General features: G+C 36.6%; 1 protein-coding gene across 1 annotated transcript; it reads left to right on the plus strand.

Annotated features, from left to right (window-relative positions):
- The first annotated feature begins 1,117 nt into the window (after positions 1-1,117).
- On the plus strand, positions 1,118-15,499 carry LOC134843788 (mitogen-activated protein kinase kinase kinase 13-like). Its single transcript, XM_063860068.1, has 11 exons — positions 1,118-3,389; positions 3,786-3,975; positions 4,343-4,531; positions 5,026-5,190; positions 8,162-8,320; positions 11,764-11,991; positions 12,530-12,646; positions 12,819-13,580; positions 14,104-14,446; positions 14,611-14,687; positions 15,053-15,499. Exons 1-11 carry the CDS (start codon positions 2,828-2,830, stop codon positions 15,243-15,245), a joined length of 2,985 nt encoding a protein of 994 aa, XP_063716138.1. The 5' UTR covers positions 1,118-2,827; the 3' UTR covers positions 15,246-15,499.
- The last annotated feature ends 3,351 nt before the right edge of the window (positions 15,500-18,850 follow it).

The following is an 18,850-nucleotide window of genomic DNA, read 5'->3' on the forward strand; positions in this document are numbered from 1 at the left end:
TTAAGTTATAAACCAATACCTCCAACGTTTCAAAAGCCAACGTGTCAGGGCCTGTGATTGCTTCAAATCAGGCTTTAAATTGAAACCGCAAACCCTCGATAAATACTGTTTCAAATCCTTCTCGAATTAGATTTTATTGAAATTGGGTATCAATTGACTGTTTAGTTGTTTCAGTTTGCAGAGCTAAATTGCGGGTGGTAATTTATTTGGAATAGTAGCATACTATTTGAATGTTTGCCTACAAGGGCAGTGCAGTTTGACTGCTTAAAATCCAGGAATAAAGTGTCAGCTAATTGCTAGCTGTTGAGCCCAGATAATTTTTGCTCATGTCTACGAATGAATTTAAAGTTTTTCTGTGAGTCTAATAAGGTTTGCTGATTTGCTGCGGTATTTTTTCATTTGCTATGCGGGGATCATCAAAATCCTGTTGAAATTGTAGCTCTCAATTACGGAGGAATCATCTGTTTTTATACCCATCTATTTTTTGTTCTGACTTTCGAAAAAAATGACGTAATATTTCTGCTCGGGGCGTTTTTTTTTCTCCAAACAATGTACCACTTTTAATTTTTGACAGGAAGTGAAATGTATTGTTGTCAGAAGCACAAATCTGAAGAAGATATTTAACATGTGGTGATCATTTTTCGTATAGTTGTGGGAGTTTAAAGATTGCCTTTTGGGACAATGAACGGTCAATTTTTTTCGCGGTTTTAAAGCATAATTAGAGATTTACTCCGTCTTAAAAATCTTTCCAAATTGGATTAAGGCTTGCTCTTTGGTCGTCTATTCAATCTTTTGCTACATGCAAAATATATCATTTTATTTTTAATTTTTTTTTAATTTGAAATTTTATCAATTATTTTACTTTTAACTACTCCCTAGAAATTAAAATGCAATGAGAACTTTCAGGGCTTTTCTTTTTTATCTTGAAAGAAAAATCAAGCTGATGAAAGTGCATATTTAACTTATTTCCCCTTCTAGTTAGCATAATTGCCCACAACAAGTTGGGACATGTTTTGTCCTGTTTGTAATCCCGCTTTTAAAAAGTCCCCACAGAACCGTGTGTTATATGCTTGTAGCATCAGTATTGGATAAAGATTTGCATTTGTAGAGAGCAACAACCGTTGTCATTGGCAGCAACAATAGGTAGATATTCAGTTTAAATTCAGACTATTGGCTCCTTTTCACTGCATTAGACCACATTTTAACCTCATTACTGAATTTGATGCTACCTTTTCAGCCCTTTTCTTTCCAAAACCAATGCCGTTTGCATTCTAATCATCAGTTGAATTTGAACTAAAAAGAGGAAACTCAAATTCTGCTGCTTCAAAAATCGTTAATAATTGAACTTCAAAACTAAATGCGTTTCAAATAATTGACCTCTACCTACCTTCCTATTTATCTTTGATTATTTGTTCAAAATCTACTCTTTTTTGCCTAAAATTGATTACGCAGAATAATTATCATAATTTGAACACTTCAAGTTGTGGATAAAAATCAATTTTTGCGGAAATTTCCAACCTTACTTATTTTTTGACATCTTGATTGACCTGATCAACTAATTTTCATTCAGCGAAATTTTGTCCTGGAAGCAAATGAGTTCATATTAAATGACTGTTAAATATGACCAAAATTGTTTCGATTGAGAACTCGACATTTCTCTGAAATTTCATATTACCGTTTGTTATTTCCGGGTTAATTCTCCGCTCCAGCGTGATTCCGATCAAGCATAGCCAGTTTGGAACACGTTTTATATGTGAACTTAGAGTAGCTCCAGTTTTCTTACCAAGGTTTAATTCTTACCGTTGCGGGCCCAAAAGGAAAGCTGCCTTTAGTGGCCCATACTCGTGCTATGAAACGAACCAATGAGCTCTTCTGAATAACAAGACCAGCAAATTATCCTGTCACTAAACTTGTTCATACATAAGCGGACATTTGAGCCAGGAGTTTTGAAAGCAACCAAACCTTTCTTATAGTTAATGCTTACCACAATAGCAGTTTTACTTTTCAGCTCAAATCATGGTATTATTACTTGAATGTATTTTGGGCCAACATGCTTTTTAAACTAGTTACAAAACCACTTATCGGTAATACGACAAGTAGAAAAAGTTAAACTGTACAAGACAGCTTGCTTTTTATTGATCAAAAACCGTGAATATGTTTTTTGACGTCATTTTGTTGATTCATGCAAAAAATTTATAATTAGTTTGAGTTTTAAATACGCGTCACGAGTTTAAATACATGCATCAAACGTTTATTTTTTATCGCGTTTCATGAAAGTCACCAATTTGGAATTATAGTGTCAAATAAACACGCCATTGGAAAATTGCGCTTGTTCGATTTTTTTCATTCTCTTGTACCATTTACCACGCTTTCAAATACCGCTTATAAACCATTATTGGTATGGTATAGCAAGTCCCTCTAGCACGTGCCGCAAAAAAAATCCCTTCAAAAGTGGTGTTTTATGGTTCCGTCTTTTATTTCATTCCTTGTTTGTCTTATTATTAATTCTGAGCTCATACACGTTTTGTTTTGGTGAAGATTTTCCAAACGAACTAGTTTTTTTTCAAAACGTTATTTTACTCCAGTTTTGCACTTGCGCTGTTGTAGGTCACATGACCATTCTTACAAACTGAAAAAGTGCTGTATCTAATTCTAATTGAGATACAAGCTCTTATTGCTTAAAATATTTTTCTAATATTTACATGAGTCCTGTTAAATTTGTTCAACAGTTCAGTTTTAATCTTCTTACAACATAATTTGTCGCTGTGTTGGTTTATTTGTAAATCTGATATTTGAAAAGTTGTCTTTGTTTTTATCTGAATCAAAAATGGTCAGTGGTGCTGTAGAAAACAGGCGTTTTTACGAGGAAACGACTTTTTCTAAACCTCCCGGATGTTTAAAAACAACAAATTTTACGACCTCAAACCCTAATACATTACCTCAGTCACAAATTCCAAACACGAAGTTTACGAAATCCTCAATCAATAATCTCAACAATGTACAAAGTAGTCAACATTTCCATGAGACAGACAATCCCGAGAACAGAGCCAGATATTTCACACCTCAGCCAGTTCGGAAAACGTACTCGGAACAACTTGATCAAGTTAAGGCCGAGACGATCCGAAACCACCTCGTTCTTCTTACAGACAACGAACAGCTTAATGACGAGACAGTAACAAGTCAAACGCAACCTACGAATTACGCCCTTGCGACAAATCAGCGTCGATTTTCATTGGCCACGACAAATTTTGAAGTGGATTATCGCAGAAGCCATGAAGTGCATAGCAACAGTTCGCCTGGATTTTTTGGCGGGATGTTAAATTGTTTGAGACCAGTTTGGGCCATGGTCGGCCGCAAAAGTCACACCTCTATCCAGGCCAGAAATAGAGGTTAGTCATACATAGAGTGATGATTTAAGTTGCAATCAGGATGTAAATGAGCGTGAGTTAAGCAGAGCGTTGAGCGCGCGATTAAATGATGACGAAAACTATCAACTTTGCGACCCGATACATTGAAATCCTGATTCTATTTTGTGTAGCAAAGTACTTGAGCATTGTTATAGATATTTTTTGATTATTTATAGGTTAATTTGGTTAAATTTCTTACTATTTGGAGCTTTTTCTATAAATTTTAGGTGAAGCCAAATCCACCTGAAAGTATTTGCTCGACCTTTTGATCAAGCATCAAAATTTGATTTGATATGCGAATTTTTTGAAGTATTTTCTCTATTTTTTGGATAGATTGAAATACACTTGACAATTGCATCATACTGTTGTCTGTTTCAGCAATTGGCAACATTGAAATGGAGTCCATATCTGGCATGACCTTCGTGACCAGTGGTGCCCAGGGAGTAGTGTACAGTGGGTGGCTGCAGAACAGACAAGTGGCTGTGAAGAGACTCAGAACCCGCATAGAGATCGACATCATCAAGACCAACATGCTCTCAGTCAGACACCCCAACATCGTCGAAATACTGTAAGTTTTATTATACATTTCGTTTTTGAATTGTAATGCAATGATTTGCGTCTTAAAGTTATTGAGAGTTTAAAGGCTAGAAGCTGCATGAGTTTCTTCGCATATTCGATGGAATCAATTGTTTTTCTTGCTTTTTTTTTTACTAAGACGACCTATTTCAAATCTCTTAAAAAATTCAGTTTTGACTCTTGTTAACAAAAAAGTTTTTCCGGAAAAGTGAACGGTTAGCAATCTTACGTCTTCCTATATCAGCCAAAGCGAATGGTATTTGAATGTTTTGCATGCAGTTACTGAGCGAAGTAAGGATCTATTTTGATCTTCAAAAGAGACCCTTTTGTTAACAATGAACCCTGTCTTTGTCGTGCAGGGGCGTGTGCTGGCATCCCTTCGCAATAGTGATGGAGTATTGTGCGGTGGGTCCCCTGTACAGATTACTGAGAAACCAGTCGGTGGAAGTGAGTCCCATGCTGATCATAGAATGGGCCAGACAGATAGCCAGCGCCATGCAGTACCTCCACCAGAGGAAGATTGTACACAGGGACCTCAAGTCTCCCAAGTTAGTGTTTGTTGTTTGCTGCAACTGTTTTATAACTTAGCTTCGCGTGCTTTTTAGTGAATAATAGTTTGAAGTGACTCATCTTTGAGTTTCGAAACGCGTTTGTACAAAAATCAACGACGATGATGATAAACCTGACGACAACAAAAACTTCATGTGCGAGATATGGGAGATCTTTTCAAGAGTGAGTACCTGGCGTTCAAATTTGGGCGTGTACAAAAACTTCCCAGGAACGAGTTACGACTCTCTTCAAACTCTGGCGGTTTCTGAGAAATGATCGAATTCGTGCACGGAAAAATGATATACCGAAGCTAGCATGCTGCTCTGAAGTTGACCAATGATCATCTTCAAATCCGAAAACTTTCCCGTGAACAAAAGACAGTTTCAGCAGAAATTATTCTTATAACGAAAGAGCTGATATTGGTATCGTTGGCTAGAGAATCTTTGTTATGTTTGAAGAACTTCATATAAAAATAGTTCTTGCCTGATTTCAGCTGTCTGATTGGAGAGCAGAATCAGATCAAACTGATAGACTTCGGCAACAGCAAGCAACTGTCGGGCGACAACAGCCACGAACACATGAGTTTCTCGGGAACATTCGCCTGGATGGCACCCGAAGTTATTCGGAACGAGAAGTGCAACGAAAGAGTAGATGTCTGGTGAGTCATAATTTTGGATGGATTTTATAGCCTTGAAAATAACTCTAACTTTTTATGCAGATCTTCCTGAACATCAATGATTTTACGTAAAGAGATAATATTATTCGACTTCTTTTTAGATCAATCTTATTATTACTTAAATATCTATTAGTTTGAAAGTATACCAAGTGGCGAAAATTTTTACCGACAAGAAACCAAAATTAGATCTACCTCAAAACAATACCAATACAGCGCTGCAAAATCGAATGGTTTTTCATATTGAATGTTGCATCGTAAAAATATAGTTCGTTTTCACGAAAGGTTGTTTTGTCGAGTTTTTTATCGGCTATCTTCTTTGATCTGTGTTTTCATGTCTCATATCTCGAATTGGAACACGAACCTTTAGAACATTTTGCAACTTCATGGTCGGTTAAAAAGTTCTTTGTTCCTAGGTCTATCATTCTTTATGTGTGATAAGACCCCTTATCTTCAAAGCTTTTCCTGCAACCAACCCCTTGAAATTCGCCGAAATGTTTTGTTGACTTCTATTTGAAGGACCAATCCCTCATGACATTTTTTGAAGCGGGCAGAGCGACACGGTTAATTTGAAAGAAGCATTTGAAGTTGCCCCAAATTCTTCTAAATATCGCCGGCTGAAAATGATTTGTTTTCTATTCCTAGTGTTTGCTCACAAGTTTTCAGAAGTATTTCACCGCTGAATTTCTGACTATTCTGTGACTTTGAACACTCAAATTTTATAATGACCGCTTTTTCGTTTGTTTCAAACGGCGGCAATCTGGGTAAACTGGTCTAAAAATAAACCATTTGTTTTGGAGCCCAAAAAGAGTTCATTTTATTTCTTCCAGATTTTTGTGCCCCTTTATGCGTCAAATTGTCTTTGAACAATCCGTTATGCGGTTTAGACTTAGCGTGGGCTTTCAACATTTCCTCTTAATAATAATGTTTATAAAACAGGTCAAAGTGAAAACTTTTTCTCTTGTAGCCTTCAGCATATTTATTTCCTTTTCCGCTGGTAGACTTGAGTGTTTGAAGAAATCTGGCCTCAGGGGCTCTTAGCAATTTGTGATTTGGACGGCTTGAGAATAATAAGACATTGGTTCTAACTATAAACTGGGAGATTCTGTATCATATATCTGTATCATAAAATGGCGAGACTTGAGACAAATTTACGGTTCTTTGAACAATTGCGGTTTCATTTTCATGTCTGTTTGTGAGGGAGGAGATTTAGAAGTAGTGCTGATTTAAATTATGTCAAAAAAAACAACAAACGAATATTGAAACGCGTTTTTCTCAAATTGGGTTAAGATTGGAAAAAAAGTGAAGAGCGCTAGAGTTGCTTAAAATTTCACCAGAATGATTATGGTGCAATTTTTTTTACCGAAATACTCAAACAAAGTTTTACCACAAAAATGTGTCATTTTGCCTTTTTCGATTTAATCAAGAACAACGCTGAGAATACAAAGCTAAGTTGATGACAAAATTATATCTTAAGAAGTCTCTTACACAGCCCCATAAAGTTCTAGAAAGATAAAATCTGTATGAAAGAATATATTGTTGGTTGATAGGTCATTTGTACTATATAAAAATTTAAATCTTTGAATAAAATCAAAATCAAGCTTATCTCAAATTTTTGAAAGTCTTACACTTCGAAAAATTTGTTGACCTGTGTAAGAAAGTTCTTTTGATCCATTTTTCTCATCAATTAAGTTGGTAGTTTCAGCGTAATTCTTGATTAATTAAAAAATCCAAAATGACACATTTTTGGTATGATTTTGCATCAGAATTTTAGGGGAAAATTGCATCATTATATTTCTGATAAAATGCTAAACAATTTTTTTTGTCTAATCGTAACCCAGTTTGAGAAAAACTCTAAACACATTTGAAATTTCAAGTTTACGTTGTGTCCGATTAGTTTAAATCAGCACTGCCGTTTTTACAAAAATCAAATAGCGGTGACGCAACTAGTAAAGAGCAAAATTGTTTAGAAGAACCCTAGAAAGTCCTGGAGTAGTGCTTGTTTAAAAGAATGAATAAAATTTTCAAAAAAAAGAAAATATTTTAAACTTTGAAGATCATTAACCAAAAAGCTATGTAAAAATCGAAGTTATTTTTTCGCATATAGCAAATTGTTAAATAGACCAAATAGCAAGCTTCATTTGATTTCGGACTGATTTATAAGACGAGTTAAATCTCCGCTTACGCGTTGTTACCTCGAACTATATCGCGCGTTAGTTATCCCAAATTTACAATTTTCAAACCGCCATTACTTTATGAAAAATAATCACAAGTGAAATATCTTTTGAATTTTGAGCTCAGGAGAACAATACTTTTCAGCTGATATTTAAAAAATTTCGTCAAAATTTCCTAATCGAAAAGTCGAAATTTGTCTGGAGAAAAAAAAACTAATATTCCGCCACTTTCTTCAAAAGTCAGAAAAATAAAAATTTTCAAGTTACTCACGAGCACAAATATTCCGCCACTTTCTTCGGAAGTCAGGAAAACAAAAAATTTCCAAGTTACTCACTCGCTTTTTTTCTAAGATTAGACTAAAATACAATTCTTTGTTTTTCCCGACACAGAGAAATTTTTTTGGACGTTTTTAAAGTCGATCGAATCCCGACTGGAAGAACTTAACATGCTATACTTAATATGTTGTACCAATTGACCAATTCAGATAACTTTTTGTAGCACGAGACTTTGCGTGAAAAAAAAGCAGCTGAGACACACGAACCAAAATTTCCTGTCCACTTTCAGTGGTCGAAACAACCACTAACATGCTTTTGACTTTTCCAACTTCGTTCTTAATCGCAAGAATTCTCAGACGTACACCACCTTGATTAGCTCAACGGATCGTCGCACTTAAGTCAGAATAACATTTTCTTTTCGTGCAACTTTTTCATAGAGCAATTGGATCATATCTATGATTTAACGTTCTCTTCATCTATAACTTCGTCTTTCTCTCTTTCTGCAGGTCGTATGGTGTAGTGTTGTGGGAGTTGGTTACAAGACAGGTGCCCTACTGTGGCGTGGACTCCAGTGCCATCATCTGGGGAGTGGGCAGCAACAGACTCTCCCTCCCCATACCCAACACCACTCCACCCCCACTCAAGATGCTGCTGAATCAGTGCTGGTGAGCGAATAATTCACATATATAACTTTGTGTATTTACTTCTATGCAGTACTTAACTCAGAGGACGGGGTTCAAAACTGACAGGAGGCTGGAATTTTCTCGGACCAAAAAGGCGTTTTTCATTGGAAGGGGAGGGGTGCAAAAATATCATAACATGCAAAATTGTTCAGAAAGTTGTCTTGAAAAACATTGTCTTCATTTTTTCCTGTTAGTTTACTAGATATAGATGAATCAGATATGGCAGAAATCTAATAAATAAATGCCATTCCTGCTAACCTTAGTCATATCTTCTAATATTGTCTCGCCAAAAAAAAACTTTTTAATCTTTAGACTTTCAAATATAGGATTCCAAATGTGATATTAGTAAATGTCCTTGATTTTGTTTTATAATTAGGAATTACTTTTTGCTGAAAGTTTTTTTTGTCGATATCATTCATGACTTCGTGAAGATAGTTAGACGTTAATGAACTTTAACGAGTTTTTCAAATAATGCAATCCATCGATTCTTCCCTGGCTGATTGCAGAAGAGTAACGCTTATTCAAAAGTCTGAGCCTACTTTTAACATTATTCGCTGCGGTCAAACTGACATATTTTCACTCTGTTCAAAAATGTCAATAAATTCAATTAGCTGTTTTTCCTTAGCAACCCAGTTCAATTTTACGACAATCCATAATTTTCCACGGCGCATTTCAGTCCAAAAATTGGCACACACATTTCAAAATAGCATCGTCCCTTTTTCTCTCTTTTCTATCAATTGAATTTGGGAATGTGAATCAATAATCTGCAATATATTGTGGTTGTGTGTGTGTGTGTGGCTTCCTTAATTGGAGTGTCTTTGTTGTCATTGATTTTCACCCACGCTTTACCCCACCCGCAATCACCACTATTTCTTTTTACCTCTTTCCTTACACTTTTTTCTCGCTTTAATTTTCTAAACTACCACAGCACAGCCAGTGCTGCATGTTTTGTATCATGTGCGGTCGTGGCCAAGTTGAAATTTGGCCTTCGGGGAGGATGCAATCAAAGATAGTAGAAACAGACAGCAAATGAAATAGAAGGAAAACATAGAGCGAACGAATTTTGAAAAGGACAAAAATTAGGTAATAATTTAGGCCTAAATATAACAAAACTTGATCTTATTAAGAATTTAGAAAATTTGGCGAAACAGATTTCCAATTTCAAAAACTTGGCATGATTTTTTTCTGAACTAAATTTTTAAATTATTTTTTACTTTGTTCCTTTATTTTTTTAATTTGGAACAGCTATTTCGGCTAATTGAAGTTCTGCTGGATAAACATGTGTTTAAATCTTCATCGTATCTTTTCCTATTTAAATCCAATGGACTAAAAAGTCTTTCACTTCAATTTGGGCCCAAGTTGGCGCTGTGAAAGCAATTCATCATCTAAATTCCCTAGACTACAAAAAGCCCCAAGATAATTTTCCTTTCCTATCCATTTTTCAGTCACATGTGTCCATGTGTAGTCAGAAATGTAAAAAAAAACATCTCTGAAAAGAAACAGACTGATTGAATGGTCAAAAGTAAACGATTTTTCTACAATTTTCTTTAATCTTTTTTACTACGTTAGACAAGTACCTGGTAAAATGAGTTACGCATCGCACGCGAGCCTATTTTTAAACTAATCAATAACTGTCTTTTTTTCTTGCCATATCGTGCTTTCAAGTCAAATATACCAGGGGTTTGTCAAAATCAGACCCCTTGAGATCGGAATTATCAACCAACAAATTTTTACCCATTGTGCTACTATTGGTAGCAATAAAAGCTTTTTGTAATCGCCAGGGTAAAAGCTTTTTGCAATCTATTCAAATGAAGAGACATGCATAGTAATGTAATTTAGCAAGACATTACCTTTCCTGAAGTCCCGCCTTGTGTAGTAAATTCCCGCCCTATCCGTTTATTACTCCAAAAATCTAGGACTTAATTCCGTCGTAGTAGAAATAGAATATATCCTGACTCAGGGCTAAAAATAACAAAGATGCATAAAGATACACGCCCAACCCTGGTTTTCCGGAAATAATTTTGTTCTCTGCCAAAAAATAGGAATAAAAAACTAATGACGTATAAATGCAGTGCAACCAATCATTGTTCCGACCACATAACAGGGCGTACACAGAAAAACGTCAGGTGGGGTCGAGTATTATATCATACTTAAGTTCTTCAACTTGTAACTTGGGTTGCAGCAAAAAAAGGTTGAATTTTTATATTTTTTTTGTTCGACCTCCAGGGTTGTATGATAAATTATCAGGTACCAATTGACAATCAAGCAAAAAATTAACGTGCGAATCGATTGAGACGTGCTATTGGCTGCAAGCAGGGGCGGATTTAGGAGGGTGGGGGTTTGGGCGGACGCCCCGTTCCCTCGGGGATTCGACCTCCTGTCGAACAAAGGGTCCCCCTTTGTTACATTTTACGAAATCCGACCCTTTTGGCTGGCCGACCCTAAATTTTTTCTAATGGCGCCTTTTGAAATTTTTTCAGAAATTGTTTGACCTGCTTTTAAGGTCAAAAAACGGCGTTTTTGACCTGTTTTTCAAAAATTTGCATGCGGTGCAAAATTGGAAAATGCGCCCCCTCCCCTTCGAGAAAATCCTAGGTCCGTTCTAATAAAAAAAATTAAGTGTGATCGGAACATAGTGCTTTTTTTTCAGAAGCTGGCTGTTTTTGTTCGAAAGAACGACAGCCAAAATCTATTTTTATATCTATTTAATTTATATATCTCTCTTCGGGTGTGGATTCGTTTGCTACTCTACTCTTCCCAAGCCGCTTGACCAAAATGAATAATTTTTGCACAATGATCGGTATCCATCCTGGTGCAGGACCTTTTTTATTGTCTCAATGATTGGAAAAAAGGGCAAAAATTGGAAGTTAGTGAGTTCTACTTTTCCTTTGCGTGTTGATTTCCCTTAAATGCTTAGAAATAAATACATGCGTCCTTTTTACCTGATTTAAATTACTTTCAGTTTCAGTTAAAGCCCAAAAGAATTGGATCAATCTAATATTAGTTCTAATATTAGTACTAATTTTAGTACTAATATTAGAACTAAAATTGTAATTCAATTTTTGAATTAAGTGAACAAGAAACAAAACTGTGAAGAATGAAGAATTCCAAAATTAACACGTAGAAACTACTTTTACTAGAGATCTATTCGAAAATTTTTAGGCAAAAAAATACTTAGGTTCAGAAATATATATTAGTTCAAGATCAAACATAAGGTCGCGCCGTTCGCAACATCTGGGTTGGTCGGACTTGGCTGCAAATCAACTTGGAGATTATTTGAGCACGCAAGATTATCTCACCGCATACGCGTGAATAGAAAACTGGAAATTATAGTGCGCATTTAATTATCCTACTTAACATTTTATTCAATCTACTCGAGTTATTTAAATTTAGGCAACTGCATCTCAAGTTATGTTTTTTTTCAGGCGCCAAAACTACAAGGAGCGTCCTTCTTTCGCCCAAATCTTGCTGCACATAGATATCTGGGCTGTGGATTTCGTGCAGACCCCGTACCAGACGCTGGTGGACAAACAAGCCTCGTGGAGGGGGGAGTTGAAGGAGGCATTTGAGAGAATCAACAAAGAGGGTGGGGGTATCCTGGAACTGCAGCGGATGGACAATGAGATTGTAAACCAGCACAGAAATGAACTTAAGTGAGCATCAAAACAATGAAATTTTGACCGAAAAAAATTCAATATCAAGTGGGCTTACGAATCGATTTGATGCATGTTAGCTCTTTTTAACGACAGCATAATGAGATTTGTTTTCCCACTTGTTTTTTTTGGTCACGTTTTAAATTTTTTTTCAGAACTATAATCACTCTTGGACTTGAAGAAGAATTTAAATCTAGCGAAGAAAATGAAGCGTAGCATATGCTGCTGATTTCATATCAATCAGTTTTGTGTGCCAATGGGAAAAATTCAAAAAAAATCAAAAAAAAAACTCAATTTAAGCAGTTCAAGCTCAAATATGATCATTTTTCAGACGACGCCCACCGCGATTGCATAAATTTTGACTCTAATCTAAAAAATTATTTAAAAAATTTATTTTTATAATCCTAACTATTGATAAACAAAAAATTGGTTTGATAATCAAGAACAAAATATGGTTATTTTAATCTTATAATCTAAGATTCCAGGCGGAAAAATTGGTATGTTAGTTGAAATGGAATCAAATGTGAGGTTTTTCCAGGCAGGCACAGGATGTGAGGACTTGTTATGAAGAGAAACTGACTCGTGCAAACACTCTCATGACAGAACTTCAGACTGTGTTGGTTGAGCTAGAACACAGGGAGCAAATACTCAAGAAGTAAGCAGCCTTATCCATTAATAATTACTCATTCTTGACAAGTTTTTTGAAGATTTAAAATTACATCTTGTCATTCGTCGATTCTTGTAGAAAATCATAGCCGAAAAATACTATCATAACTAAACAAAATGAAAGAAATCCCAAAAATAAAAATAAACAAAATTTTGCTTAGGAAAGAGAAGGAAGTTGAGAGTATATTGAAGTTGAAGAAGACTACAAAATCGTCCATTGCTCAACTGGACAAGCTAATGCAGCAACAGGCGCAGGCCACCAGGGAAAAATCACCGGTTAAAGTTTCTCCCGAGGTCACATCTCAGACATTAAACGACATTCACCGTCGGAGGTGTCATACCGTAAACAACAATCTTCGTGAAACCGACGAGAGCCCCAAAAACCGACTGTTTCCTAAAATGACAGCCAGTACACTGTGGAATTTAAATTTGACCCCAACTAGAACGCGAGCTCGAAAGTCGTTGCGAATCAATATGTTCAAACGTGAACAACAACGAGCGAGTATGACAACATCTTCAAAATCCGAGAAACCTTCTAGACGAACCCGCAGTTTGGATCCTTCGTCGCCATTGGTGAATAATCACCAATACCTAAACAACCAGCAAAATCTAAACCAATCACAAACGAGTAGCATGCTGACGTCATCAATGAGTAGCGCGGCATACCATCATCAGAAGTCATCGTCGTTAGTTGGTTCAGCCAAACAACAAATCACAAGGAAAGCGAGCAACACACTATTGGTCAACCACTCTGACCAATCACTGGCCAGTGAGTTAGACGAGGGTTGCTATCACAACAGAACTTCGTGTTACAAACAGTCGTGCAGGTCAAGACATTTGAGCAGTTGCAGCAATAAAGACATGGCACTCGCGAATTGGTCACACACTGTCAGAAATGCCTTTTTGTCCACTAGTCTAGACAGGTACGCACAACTTTTATCCTTTTTGCTATAAAACTTATTGTAAATAAAAATATATTGTACGTATTTTGATAAAAACGAACCCAAGGTCTCAATAAACTAAGTGGGAGCAAGGTCGTATCCAACTTTTTTGCGAGGGCGACAGATTATCAAAACAAGTTTCTTGACAAATTTCTTGGCATTTTTCTCGACCAAATTGATAACCAGATTTATCGACCAGGTTTTCTCGGCCTCAGAGTTAGTATGTATAGGCGTTTTTAGAAAACCTTTTTAAATTGGTCAACCGAAAATGGATGTTATGAAAATACCACATAAGAGTTTCTGGACTTATGCCCAATATTCTTCTTGACATCAAATTTAGTCCCTCTCAACATCTCGGGAAGCGACTGCTGAACTGAGCCAAATTTTTAATCACTAAGTAATTTTTAATCATAATTTCAGATAAATCGCATCTCGCGAAGGAAGAACCCAAAAAATCGGTTGTTGTAACGAATTTTGAAAATTAGTGAGAGTGTATGTTGTTTAGATCGAAGTTTACAAACCTGAAGCAGAACTTAAACGAAAACCGTCTTCGCAGAATATCCCGAAGCCTGTCAAATTTACAGCAAGAACTTGACGAGGAGATAGCCGAATGCTCGCGAAGAACAGAATCGACTAAAAGCTCAGCTAACAGGCTCTTTGATAAGTCTATTTGTCAACCAATGAGAAAAGAGGATAATTCGGACTACAAAAACAATCTATTCCGAGAAGCGAGGGGAAATTCGGGTAAATTGGACTCTGAATTGAAGCCGGCTCGTCAGGACTGCTGTTGTGCATGTAACTGTCACGATGCAACTTCCTCCCAATCGCACCGTCGGCGAACTACTTCTGTAAGTGTTTCAAAAATCTTAGCATAAAAATCCAAAAATCACTTTTTGGAGCGGAGGTTTTGTTTTACAGTTGTTCTAGAGGGGGGGGGGGGGGGGTGTTGAAGTTGGCGATTACTTTAATATTATTAATTTTAATTTTGGATAATCTAAATAACTTTTTTTAGGCAAACTACCACGACATCAGTCACAATGCAGTAGTTTCACCTGTTTCAAGTCGATCTGCATCTACATTCAACAAAATGTAAGTTACCATAGCTGCACTCAAGTATAACGCGTGTAGTAAACATTAAAAAGAAACACTTTTGTTCCAAATATCCCGGACAAAAAACATAATCGCACAGAAAACCTTCTCCCATGCCTCAGTCAGCAAACATTAAGCAACAGAAGAAAGTTATTTTAAACTGTTACCCAAGTAAAAAGTTGCACTGGTTTGATTTAATTTTTTAAATTGAAAACTGTCACAAAGGTCAGTTGCTACCTCCAAGTTTTATTAAAAGCTTGTATTTGAAAAAAAAAAACGCTTAATTTGGACTAACTTTTCATGAAGTGCGGTCAAATGTCCTAGAAAAATGAACATCTCAATATCTGTTTTTTTTTCGTTTCCAGAAAAGACTCGGATCAGGCGTCGTTAACTGAGTCGGCTCCCTTTTCGTCCGAGGAAGACATTTTGGACCCTGACTGCGCCAGCGACGACTTAGCAGAGAAGGAACTGGCAGTGAAACAATTCCTGGAAAAGATCACCTCAGAATTGTCATCCAACTCCGTGCTTACGCAGAAGTCCACTGAATACTTGTACTAGTTATAAGTTATAAAAAAGGACTAAAACTTTCAGAGGTTGACTTATATCAATTGCAAACCCTACAGTAGTTTTCAGGTAGAGATACTGAAATCTGTATCAAACCCCAAATAAAAATCACCCTATGATAAAACAGATGATTTAATATTTGAATTTTAACTTTAATTTTTCTCCCTGATTGTAAATCATACTTAATTTTTCATCAGATGTGTCATTTTAGTTTTGATAATAAAACATTAGTTTTCATATGCACTCAATCATTTTGTCAATACAGAGAACTGAGGTCAGAACAAAAAATTTATAATCGGCTCAAGTTTCGTGTGGCCATAACAAACAAATTTTGCAAGGGACTAAAAATTGAAAAAAAAATTGACTCAGGAATAAAATAAAGCTTCGCATCACTTGCGATACAAAACAAAATTGTTCTCCAAACTGGAAATACAGGAAGAAGGAGAAGATGAAGAATTTGTTTCTCATTGTAACACATTACGTAACATACTTCAAAATATCACAAACAACAAATTAACAGTGAATTGAAAGTCAGAGTGGACAGCTGACGAAGCCATTGGGGTTACTAATTGCTGCCCTGTTATGATAAGCGCCTAAAACAAAAATATGATCATAATTTATAACGAGGGAAAAAGAAAAAATTAAAATTTCAATTAGTTAGTCCAGTCAAAATATTCATAGTAAGCAATCTTCTGACATTGCAGCTAGAGCCTTACACAGTCTATAAACCATGAGGATTTAATTTTTTTGAAATAGTGTAAGTTAAACCGAGCCTAGATAAATTTAGATCTCAAAACAGTTTTGGATGTTCAGGTTCTGAAAGCTAGCTAGTCAAAACACCTGCTAGCCGGTTCAACTACATAAATTGAACTTGTACATTTAGCGGTTACTGACTCTACCAATTGCGTCCCAGCCTCTCGAGCCCCCATAACACCAAAAGCATTAACTGAAGGCTAAGTGGCCAGTAGACACCGAAGTAACCCCATTAGCAGTAACCAGTGAACAAGTTCAAATATGTTTTTTGGGTCGCAAAGCGGTTAGAAAACGAAAACTTCAAGGTGTTAAATGATAGGCATAACATACGGACACTATCTTTTTGTACAATGTATCAGTTGTGGTCATGTAAATTGCAGAAAAAATACTTGGGACTTCATTATATAGCATGAATAAGTCTCGTTTTCTTAAGCAAATCTCTGGACATCTGAAAAAGATAAACTATCGAAATTTGCGGTTGCCAGGTTGGGTTGTCAAAGTAAATTGAACAATTCAGACCACAATATTGAAAATTTAAATTGTTCAATTTGTTAAATAGTTCAATTTTCAAAATTGTGGTTTAAATTGCTCACTAAATAAGTGATGCTCTTTGTAACTCGCTTTTACATTTGTTATTTTCAAAAGCTTGAACTAGTTTGTCTTGACGCTCATCGAGAAACATGAAAGTGCTTCAAATTAGTCAATTTTTTTTGCAAAAGACTAGCCAATTGTTTTTTTTTGTTTTTTTTTTTCGCAGGAAGTAAACAAAACATTTTTTTTGAAGAGTACGAAAAAGCAAATTGATGTATGGCTGGTACAGCTACAAAAAGTATACCGGATTGCAAATTTCGTTTGATATTCGAGCAGTATCAATCGAGTAGAAATGGTTTAGGAAAATATGGACGCAGTTTAGAAATGGTACCACATTGTTTTCTGAGCATCGTTCGCACGAAATCAGTGAAAGACGTGTAAAAATACGATTTCGATAGTTTGAATTAATCCAGTGAGATAAGTAACCGTGTGTTAGAAAGTTAGTCGGAAACAATAAATTGGCGGTCAACCGAAGGTGACAGACAAACTCCGAAAGTTAAATACTAGTTAGCGCCAGACCGGCAGTCGTAATGCTCCCCGGTCTTCTGCATTACGACTGCCGGTGGTACTTCGGCTGGGTAATTCGGTGCTCGCACAATTCCAGGCTCATCATCGTGGTTACCAGCTTGGTCCTCAGCCAATCTCAGTGGGTGTCGCCTGTTTTTCCGATCGTAATTTGTATCAGATCGGATTCCCTAGTTCGTATCCATGGGCTCTGGCATTGCTTGGGCGTTTGGGTCTCGTTCTTCTAAACAGGCAGATTTTGAACGTATTACATTTTCCAATTTAGATTCCGTAATGATGGCTTTTTGGTCAAATTTCTGAGAACCGTGTTAGTTTCCCGGCCGTGGTGCGCTTGGAACGGTGTTATGTTGAGGGTGGCGTTTTTGGCAAATCTTAAAGGCACCGAGGGCTCTTTCAACCATCCGATCCAAGGGTTCCGGTTTATCCTCCCGCGCATACGTAAGTACTGAACTCTTGATGCTGCCCATCGTGCGTTCGACACATCCTGTTGCCATATGATCGTTAACTGGCGAGATGAGCGTCTCAATTCCCTATTTATGACAGAATGCTCGAACCTCCTTGGACATAAAGTTTGTTCCTTGGTCAACTCGAATTTGTCGCAGAACTCCGTGGGCAATAATATATGCTTTTAGAAATTTAACAATTTTATCCGACCGGTTCGAATTACAGACCATAGCCGATGGCCAACGAGAAAACCGATCCACCGCTACCAAAACATACTATTTAGACTCCTTCAAGTAGTTAGTTGGCCCCAAAAGTCCAGTTGAACCGACTCATTCGGTTCTTTCGGCTCAGGTAATTTCCCTATATCATCTTTGGAACACATATTTTTCAAATTCTTGCCAGCTAATGTGCATTCCTGGCAATTCCCGGCTATGATCGCTTAACTACGGAACATGTACGGGTACCAGATGTCTTGGCCGCGTCATACATACTCGATTTCCCGTGGTGATAGTAATGCAATCTATTGCTCACCGCCGCTTGCAAGGTGTTAGGAATAACTAGCCCCTCGTCCATCCATAGGCATCCGTCTCTTACATGAAAATCCTCAGAGTACTGTGCATAGTACTTACTCATCGCTGCAACTTTTGAATGTAACTGAGGGTCTTTACGTTTAATCATTTCGATAATGGCTTGTAATTGAGGATCGGAACTATATCGTGATTCTATAAATCGAAGACTAAAAAATTCGGGAAGGGTGGTTTGTTTACTCACAACTTTACAATTTCTCGGGATAACGGACATGACTAGATTTTCCGGATTTAACGGTAGCTAACTTTCGCCAGGGTAAACCGACGGAATAGAAATGATGGTTTTAGTTTTAGTGCTTCTGACTTCTGTTGTAACCGCTTGCATATCCTGATCAATCTCCTCTATTTCATCGCTACTACTAATGCTGGGGTGTCGTTCCAATAATTTCCATAATTGAGTTATATTTTGAATTTAGATTTTTTGTGTTTGAAGAATTTGAGTTATATTTTGAATTTTGAATTTTTGTGTTTGAAGAATTTAAGTAACCAAAGTCAGCTTCAATAATAGTCCCAACTAAATTTCCACTAAACTTAATTGACCTGCCGGAAATGCAATTCTTCGCTCTCTGATTGGTCCAATTTCCACCGCATGATCGTTCGCCCTCTACCGGTTGTTTTCTATTCGATATATTACAAACGCGTTTAATATTAGTAACCGGTGGAGACTCGAGTCTACCTTTGGAGACAACATCCTTCTCA

Source organism: Symsagittifera roscoffensis, chromosome 4 (assembly GCF_963678635.1).
Source record: "Symsagittifera roscoffensis chromosome 4, txSymRosc1.1, whole genome shotgun sequence".
In the NCBI taxonomy this organism is placed as follows: Eukaryota; Metazoa; Xenacoelomorpha; order Acoela; family Convolutidae; genus Symsagittifera; species Symsagittifera roscoffensis.

What these genes read in the sequence shown, in the direction of transcription:
- LOC134843788 (XM_063860068.1), top strand. Translation starts at nt 2,828, where the DNA reads ATGGTCAGTGGTGCTGTAGAAAACAGGCGTTTTTACGAGGAAACGACT. An exon ending in CCCAACATCGTCGAAATACT is followed by an intron (nt 3,976 to 4,342) that starts GTAAGTTTTATT and finishes TTTGTCGTGCAG; the next exon opens with GGGCGTGTGCTGGCATCCCT. An exon ending in GCATCTACATTCAACAAAAT is followed by an intron (nt 14,688 to 15,052) that starts GTAAGTTACCAT and finishes TTTCGTTTCCAG; the next exon opens with AAAAGACTCGGATCAGGCGT.